Raw genomic sequence first — 9,809 nt, 5'->3', positions numbered from 1 at the left:
TGTGCATACATTAGTTTAGCCTACATTATATTTCGTAATAGCTGTTTTAAAAAAGATTTATTGGTTGGTTAACCAATTGAACAACTTATTGACAACTTCTGGCTTATTCATGGCAGTCTTTCCACCCAGACACTCTAACATAGACTCACTCTTACACAGGGAGGAACACCCAGTCAGTCAGAGACATGCGCACCCGTGCGCGCGCACGGATTTTCAAGCTATTTCCCGCAAGTGGGGAGTCAACGTGTACCAAAGTTGATCTAATAATTCTAGACACAACATTCGAATCACCCACACTAAGTCAAATAGCATAACAACACAGGCCTATAGGCTACTAGGTGGGTTTTCATCAATTGGTTAGTTTTAGGAACAGAGGGAGAGAGAAAAAAAGTGTAATTGATGTTTTCCCATGGAGTATAGCCCCTCCCCTATAACCCACCATTCAGGTGGAAAAAAATCTTTAAAGATTGTTTTACTCTTTGTGGGATAACATCAGAAGGGTTTGTCTGGGCGAACCAATCAGGTCCCTCCCTGCCATAGATCGGTGCTATAATACATAGCAGTAAAAGCGGTCTGCTCGCACAAGCGGCTGTAGCTCGACTACGCAGAGATTCCGTGGCTAATTTTCTCACTTTTTACCCACGCAGCAACGTCTTTCCTTCGATGTGTTCCGTTATTATTTTAAAGAGGCGTTCATTTCCGCACCTGCCACGGTAGTGATCGGGGGGCACCGGTAGCCTACAGACGAACTAGAAGAAGAGGAGACAAGGACATTGTGGAAGCAGCGGAGCGAGAGGCAGGAGAGACATAGAAACCGCCGCCGGTTGACAACATACTGAGAGGCTCCGAGTAATTTAGATTTTATGGACGAAATGCTGCTGTTGACAAGAATCGTTCTGGTCGGGTTGATCTCCTTGTCCTTGGTGTCCTCTGGGATGGGTTGTGGACCGGGCAGGGGCTACGGGAGGAGAAAACATCCGAAGAAGCTGACACCTCTTGCGTACAAGCAGTTCATCCCAAACGTCGCGGAGAAGACCCTGGGGGCCAGTGGCAGATATGAAGGGAAGATCACACGGAACTCCGAGCGATTTAAAGAACTGACTCCCAATTACAATACTGACATTATCTTCAAGGATGAAGAGAACACCGGTGCGGACAGGCTCATGACTCAGGTAAAACGAATACATGTTTAATGCCGTGCATCTTCTAGCACACTGTCTAACACAACCTTTCACATAAGGATGAAGATTGCGCAGCACAAATAAGGACATATTTAGGTCTCAGGTCTGTGCTTTTTAAAGCAGATGTGTGAGAAGGTTCCGTTTCGATCTCAGAGCGTTGCACTTTTGATTAGGTCCTGCATGGGTAAGGCTTTCATAATCAAACCAGAGACATGACATAGGCCTAGTGGCATTTCGGTAAAACACCCGGCTTCATGATTGTGGCAGTTTATTTGAAATATTTATGTGGTTCTCTCTCCTCATATCTATATTTGTATCAAGGCCTTGTCTTGTACAGACGCGCACAGGCTGTGTTATGCATTAGCTTACTACATATCAATAGGATATTCACCTATTGCACCGTAAAGATTTAGATTACATCTTGTCTTAAATCTTAATTTCAGTCATCTGATCTGGCATCTATGACTATAGCAGCGGTGTTGTTTGTGCATGGTTGGCGCATTCAGATATATTCTTGCATAATGGTATTCACCCTTTCGCAGTATAGTGTTTATCGGCGCATGAAGACTGACATTTCTTTGAGAATGTTCTGAACACTGTTACCACTTCATAAATGGGTGGGACGCGGCCAATTAGTGCAATGATATAGTATAGCAAAGGCGCACCGACTGCGCCTTGCGTAATGCATTTGCTTTGGAAAGGCTAAGTGGCAAATAAGCATTGTAGTTTCTGTGATTCAGATTTCCGTTAGCCGAATGCTAGTCTGTGATGTCTTCATACGATTCTGGGTGGGTAGCTTGCATGCATTGTCCATACAAATATGGGTCAGAAATGCACAGTCTGGATAGCATGTCTCGCGCCCATAACGTTACTTGATTTCCAGCTACTGTTTGGCTAAATCGGGTGTTTATTACGCTTATGCCGCACTTGCTGTGCTGCTATTTTAATAATAACCGAATTACTTCAGTCCGGCCACCTTCAAATGCGACTGAGCCTGAAGTAGTGTGATAGAGGTGCGCGAGCCGGACTCCCTGGACCGTCTACAGCGACATGGGCACGAGCTCTGATTAAATATTCACCCTGCGTGCAGTCTCAACATCTCTCTTAAACGCTCCCTTCCCTTCCTCCAATATATACGTTATCACACTTTAAATGGAGGCTAGAGTGAGATTCAACCTTATATTCTGTCTGTAGCCCTCGGCCACTACCCGTTTAAGCTGTGGTTGAACAGGGAATTGTGCCGAGGACTCTGCTTTTTGGACACACCATGCGCTTTTATTTCCATTTACCTGCCTTCTTTATCGATCTGAATAGAGTGGATGATGTATTTGGGATTTTATTCTGTTAAGACCGCATAAACAAATGCGCAAAACCATTAAAAAACCATTGTTTCATTGTGAGTGACAAAATAAGCTCATTGCTTTCTGTTTTGTGCTAGACTATAATTCAAAGAAAGGACGTGTTTGCATTACATCAACCAGGCAAGGCAAAGGAGGCTCATTAACATAGGCGGGAGCATTTGAACGCACGACCTTTGGTCAATGGGAAGAGGAAGCATAAACAAAGTTTAGACAAAACATGTATTAAGTATATCGTGCTCAGTATTTATTTGCTGTTTAGTGGCGCACTTCGTAGCCTTGTATAGACGCACCTGCAACAACAGCACGAGTTAGAGATAAACCAACGTAATATCTGAATAATATGAAGAGCTAATGGTTAGCATCTAGAACGTGTTTGCCATCTTCTATGTTGGATGGTTGTTGTGCGTAAAGGTCAATCCAGTGGGCTGTCGTGGGGACCGCGCGGACGCTCTGTGGGTGCACAGGCGCACTGAAAGTTATAGGCTATTATAGACGATCGATTGCTGGAATAGTCTCACTGTTGTTTAATCAAACTGTCATTTCAACTGAGATTAAACGTGTGTCTGTTGTGGTTTCCTAAATGTAAATAAAACTCCAGTTAAAGTGATGACTATAAAAGCGTGATGCCCCGCGCTGCGCCAACTCATTTTGAGTGAGCGGGTTAACCAAGCAGTCCCATCAACTACAAAGACAAGTTCGTTTCGAGGAAAGTTAATGACGTCCTCGCTTTACAGACATTTTATTTTAGCGCGCAGCCCCCGAAGAGTCTGTCGCAAATAAAAACATCACATGGTCGTCTGTAGCAAGCACAGCTTAATGTGAACGGAATATTGCCACGCAAACGAGGCGATATTGAGATGGAGCAGTGGGTTGTTTGCACTGACAGGTAACTGATAAGCCATTTCATTTGTGGGAAGATTAAGAGGCAGGCTGCGGGCTAGGCTTGTTGAACAACTTTAGTCTGAGCACAAAGCGCCGCTGAGGGATCCTGCTGGGCTTCACGGTGGCTGAACATAATTTGGCTTGATTTGCGGCACACGACCCAATGAATTAATAAATAGTTTAGTCTTCACGGCTCTTGACTCCGGCTATCGTACTCAGAATATTTTTCTCGCCTACTGCATGCTACAAGTGCGAGTATAATGTTGTTGTTTTTTGACCTCTCGCAAGAAAGACCGGTTAGGCTAATTGATATACCACTGGTAGACTAACCTTATGACCAGCATGTCTTGGGGATCGTTGCCTACAAACGGAAAAGGATTGTGTGTGTGCCTCTGTGTGTGTCTCTGTCTGTGTGTGTGTCTCTGTCTGTGTGTGTGTTTCTGTGTGTGTGTGTCTCTGTGTGTGTGTGTCTGTCTGTGTGTGTGTGTCTCACTGTGTGTGTGTGTCTCTGTGTGTGTGTGTGTCTGTGTGTCTGTGTGTCTGTGTGTGTGTGTGTGTGTCTCTCTGTGTGTGTGTCTGTGTGTGTGTGTGTGTGTGTGTGTGTGTGTGTGTGTGTGTGTGTGTGTGTGTGTGTGTGTGTGTGTCTCTGTGTGTGTGTCTGTGTGTGTGTGTGTGTGTGTGTCTCTCTGTGTGTGTGTGTGTGTGTGTGTCTCTCTCTGTGTGTGTGTGTGTGTGTCTCTCTGTGTGTGTGTGTGTGTCTCTCTGTGTGTGTGTGTGTGTGTCTCTGTGTGTGTGTGTCTGTCAACCTCCGGTTGAGTAGTCCTGTCACGTCCCAAGAACTGTGGCGACAAGAATAATTCAACTTTCCCTCTGGTTGCGGTGAAAGTACGCTTTTTGTGATGTTATATTTTCCATAGGCCCTATTTGTTAAGTGTTGAGAAGGGTTGTCTTGGAGTTGGCCAAACATCTCACAAGGTTAGGTTAGGAAGTGCAACATTCCGATTACAGGAAACTATTTTATAACTCAGTTATTTCTGAAGATGATCCTCAATATCAATGATATATTCCAAGAAAACACACATTTTAGCCTACTAAAGATTCTTGGTTTCATTAAGTGATACATTTTTCCCATTCTAATGCGTTTTAGATATGTAATTCATTCCAGCATTTCGTTTTATTTGAGTCTATCACATCTTAAATCATCGTGGGAGTGAGAGTACACATAGGCCATTGAGCGGTCGCACCTGTCCAAGGACCAAATCTATATATTTTAGGCCAGTGAAGCGAATGCAATGCCTTATCAATTTTTCATCACAAGCTTCTCTATCTGAGATGTGCCCCTCTGACGCTGCTCTTCACACAGAACATTCGAGCTTAGGTAATTCAAACAAACCATTCACATTGTGAGTAGACGTATATCCCCTCACATAGGCTATATCACTCCATCGAACATCACGATGGACGTTATTGATTGAATCTCAGTTGACGTTTAGTGTGGTGGAATCTTGGAGATATTCAGGTTTACCAGATATAATGAAATGTTAACTATTTAATGATTTGTACTTTGGAAAGACCATTGAAGATCTTGAAATATAGGAACATGGCAACTCTATAGGACGGTGGTTTTGGCATCTAGTGAGCATGATTCGTGAATTTGATATATCTTAATAGACAACTGGTCCATTTTCCTTTCCCTAGAGATGTAAAGACAAGCTGAATTCCCTGGCTATCTCCGTCATGAATCAGTGGCCAGGGGTCAAGCTCCGCGTCACCGAGGGCTGGGACGAGGATGGGCACCATTTCGAAGAGTCCCTACACTACGAGGGAAGGGCAGTGGATATCACGACCTCCGATAGAGACAAGAGCAAATACGGCACGCTGTCCAGACTTGCAGTGGAGGCTGGATTCGACTGGGTCTACTACGAGTCCAAGGCCCACATCCACTGTTCTGTCAAAGCAGGTAGGGTGTCAAGTTAAGAAGCCGTTCGTCACCATCACCGACATTAAAAACGAATGTGAATGGAAAAGGTGGTAATGACAGGGAATATAGCCTCCCTCCCCCCTGCCCTCCCCATCAAAACATTATTATGTCCGATTTAAACTCGCACATTTAACTTGTCTTAATTCCATTTACTGACATTAGCCTACATCAAAACCCACAAAGGAAGTTGCATGGACGTTGTATAAAGGCCTATTCCTCACCGATGAACGAATAAAGTTATTGATTATAAAACTGTTTGTTTTTTAACCAATATGCCACTCCAGCTAGACAATTAATCAACATAGATTATTGGATAGAAATAAACAAGGTTTCTATTTAAAAAAAATATATATATATATATAAAAACGTTTCTAGGATATTATTTGATGCTTCCTCCAACCTTCAGAGTTCTGTGTCCTCTTGCTATTCACGTTGTTATACCGTGATCTCTTGTCCTTTCATTTGAGGCCTATCGGTTATATTTCTTCTAGAATTATAGGCCTATTTAGATTTCAAATAAGTAGGCCTACTCCATCTTCATAGTAGTTGTGTTGTGTATGGGTCATTTCCTGTTCATGTTTAATGCACAGACCCTACCAGGCCTTTTTTTAATGATCTTGTATTGCCCCACACCGTCTCTTAGATGGAACCACGGACCTTATACTTCACAAAATCTATTCCCACACTCATAAAATGCCATGACCTATACTTTCATGTTGTGCCCTGTAAGCTAACTGATAGGCTATTGACTCCAAAAGCATTGCACGTCAAGAGAAGACTATTCGAGTCAATCAATTCTAGGCCCTATGTTTGGATCTGTGTTGGCCATCCAAAATGTATATACATTTTACCAAAGTGCTTCAGGCAAATCTTTTGGGTTAATGTCATCTCTTGAGTTTCCCAAAAAATAAAAACATATGGAAATCGACTTAGCCCTATTCTTCCCGAAGAGCACCTTTGCGTTTTGAATTTAATGGAACACCTATTTAAAATTCAACACACTCGTTTTGACATCATATATTCTGTGTCATTTGGGGGTCATGTGACTTTTACCAAAGGGATTTAGACTTACGAATGTTGAATTCGTTTGGGGCAAATCTAGTTTTCAATTGTCACCTTATTTCATGCCATGGAATCTTAAAATAAGATTAGATCCAGAAATTCAGAGCGGGGTCGGTTCTATTCTGTGGATGTGTGTGCTTACTGACAGTGTGATCCTGGAGATCGGAATGTAAAAGAGTTCTCCAAAGACCCGAATTATTGCCATCAAGATTGACAACAAAGCGGGGGAGAGGTGGTAAAAAGAAGGGGCATTGATGTTGGTCGACTGCAAGCATTTAGAGTCTTGGCCCTCATTTAAATTCAAATCTGCATCTTGAGAGGCTTGGAAAAGTGGCTCCACTGGGTAAATAGTCTTTGCGGCGCTCATGTTTTTTTTCTGAGAGTACTAGGCTATGTGTGTGAATTGTCACATGGAGGTTTCTGCACCTGAGCAAATATGGGAAGAGAAGCTGGGAAAGGCGCAAGTGTTCTTTTCCAAGAATGGCTCGGTCCACAAGCTGATTTAGAATGACAATGTCCGAGCTTTATTGGTTTTTAATTAACGTCAGCAGACCCAGGGCTTTCGGTTTTCTCATTTAATGCAACAAGAAGCAGCCAATAGGCTGGGGGGTAGTAATGTAACATATAGGATATTGATAAATACGCCTAAAATCACAATTTTCATTCCTCTATCCTTTATAAAGTATGGATAGAGACAATAGGCTTATGTGACAGTGGTTCATTCATAGCCAGGCCCATGCTATATACATGTTCCACAGTGCTGAGCTCAGCTCGCCCTGCTCTCGTGGGTAAATCAAATAATTGATGGATATATATTCACAATCACTAATATAATCTCTTCTGTTTCAACAGAAAACTCAGTTGCTGCCAAATCAGGAGGCTGTTTCCCAGGCACCGCTTCGGTAACTCTCAAAGGTGGAAGCAGGAAGGCAGTGAAAGACCTCAGAGTTGGCGACAAAGTGCTGGCAGCCAACAGTGATGGGAACCTCGCATATAGCGACTTCATCATGTTCGTGGACCAGGACTCTGCAACCAGAAGAGTGTTTTATGTGCTAGAGACTAAAGAACCAGCCCAGAAAATCATCCTTACTGCTGCACATATGCTCTTTGTGGTCAACAACTCAACGGATGATCTCCACAGCATGTCAGCAGTATTTGCGAGCAAAGTCAAACCTGGACAAAAGGTGGTCGTCTTTGATGATTTGCATAACCAACTGAAGTCGGTCACCGTGGAACGGATTTACACGGAGGAGCACGAGGGGTCATTTGCGCCTGTGACGGTTCAAGGAACCATCGTGGTAGATCAGGTGCTTGCGTCATGTTACGCGGTAATTGAAGACCACAATCTAGCGCACCTGGCGTTTGCACCTGTCAGAATGAGCTACTGGCTGTCCTCGTTGCTATCCCCGAAAGACTACTCCATGCCCAACGCCACCTTACACGAGGACGGAGTGCACTGGTACTCCAAGATTCTATATCAATTAGGAACGTGGCTCTTGGATAGCCACGCGCTTCACCCACTGGGGATGTCAATAAACTCAAGTTGAAACCTCATATGGAAAATCAAAATGAGACTAATGTAGAACAATAAACAATAGTAGAATAAAAAAGACAGGCCCCAGCGGAGTTGGGATATTTATTTCAGTGACTTTTACATGTGTCCCTTTCAAAGAATGAATGGAGCCTTAAAAGTTTTATTTGAATAATTTATTCTCATGTGAACTAACTGGTATCACACGGATGGATTCTAAAACTGTGTGACCAGCAAATTGTGCAGAATCTATTTTTGTATATCTCAAGTAAACCGCAAAGAAAAAGAAGACCATGTAAAAAGCAGCAAACGTCTTGACAGGTTGCAATGTTCTGTGCATATCATGTGCAACTGACTGTTATATTTTGGGGATAAACAAACTTCGTGGGGGTCCATAAATTATATTTTTATACACAGAATTGTAAATTAGATTTTGACAGATCGTTACCGAATCACATTTCGTTATTTGAAATAGTGTAAGATACGAGAATATATTTTAATTTAAATAGTTGGGAAACGACTTGGAAATCTTGTACTGTTTTGTTTATTAAGAATTCTATTATGTTGGAAACGTTTCGTTTAAGTTGTCAGAGTGGGACAGATATTCTGCCTCATGTATATTTCCTCTGCTTTTGTTGTATTTCTTTGAGAAAATGTGAAATGCACATTCTGACAATTCAGTAACAGTATAAGTAGTAGCCTATAGAAAAAAAAAACGTTTCGTTGAATAAATGAATAAGTAACTCCTGTAAATTTACTAAAATGTATTTTTCCTTTCATATTTTGTAATAGGGAAATAGTTTTATAGAAATTACATGCGGCATATGCACAGTTTGGATAGTTTATAGCGTTCCAGTTAACTTTCATAACAGGGCGATGTGTCAAAAATGTCTAGAGTTTATTATTTATATGTTTATTACAAAATGATATAAAGAAAATATTCAAACCTGCAGTTGTTACATGTCTTTTTCTAATATCTCTTGGAAATTGACATTCTGGGTCCATAGGGGAACATAGACTACCAAAATTAAAATTCGAACTGTTGCTTCAATTGTATAACTTTTTGGCGCAAGTCTCCTTTTGACACCAATGCATGTGTCTAAAATGCGAGTTAAGCGCGTTTTTACTCAAAAGTTTGGTGTTTAGCTATGAATAAATTAAATGTGAAGTTTAACATATCGAGATAAAATTGCAGGAATTCCGCTCTGCTTTGAACTGCCTAATGTCTGCTTGTGAAATGTAGAGACCCTACGTCAAATTTAACGAGGTTAGTCTTTCGCAAATAACTTCTGAAAAACTTAGAGACAGAACCGTGTTTGTTAGCCCTAAACCTGCTTGGAGACTCTGTGAGCAATTCCATTTACAGGAAACGTAGTTAAATCAAATATTTGCTCAATGAAGAGTTCACTGCCACATAATACACAAATGCCTAATACACAAATGCCTGTCCATTCAAGGAACAGCGACTGTTGCGCTAAAACAATGGCGCAGTATTCCAAGTCCTTGTGGATGCATGCCCACCAACGCATGGAGTACGGTCTGTATTTACTTCACACATTATGGTCATACAACTGAAAGATAAGATGGCAAATGATTAAGCTTATATTTACATTTGAGTAATTCAGCAGATGCCATTTACCAGAGTGATGTGCCTTGCGTGCCCCAAGGGCACATCGACAGTTTTCACCTGATCGACACGGGGATTCGTACCATAAACCTTTCGGTTATTGTCCCAGCGCTCTTACCCGCTAGGGTACTTGCCGGCCTAAATCCATTGAACGTCTGTGTTCTGGTCATCATGACCCATTCGA

General features: G+C 42.1%; 1 protein-coding gene across 1 annotated transcript; it reads left to right on the top strand.

Moving 5' to 3' along the window:
- The first annotated feature begins 465 nt into the window (after positions 1-465).
- shha (sonic hedgehog signaling molecule a) lies at positions 466-8,950 on the top strand. The gene is made up of 3 exons (XM_035760449.2): positions 466-1,172; positions 5,123-5,384; positions 7,320-8,950. The coding sequence occupies exons 1-3, from the start codon at positions 864-866 to the stop codon at positions 8,012-8,014; spliced, it is 1,266 nt and encodes a 421-aa protein (XP_035616342.1). The 5' UTR covers positions 466-863; the 3' UTR covers positions 8,015-8,950.
- Positions 8,951-9,809: the final 859 nt, after the last annotated feature.

The sequence above is a fragment of the Oncorhynchus keta genome, chromosome 4 (assembly GCF_023373465.1).
Source record: "Oncorhynchus keta strain PuntledgeMale-10-30-2019 chromosome 4, Oket_V2, whole genome shotgun sequence".
In the NCBI taxonomy this organism is placed as follows: Eukaryota; Metazoa; Chordata; class Actinopteri; order Salmoniformes; family Salmonidae; genus Oncorhynchus; species Oncorhynchus keta.
The sequence above is the reverse complement of the archived record's forward strand: the minus strand, read 5'-3'. Positions and strand labels throughout refer to the sequence as shown.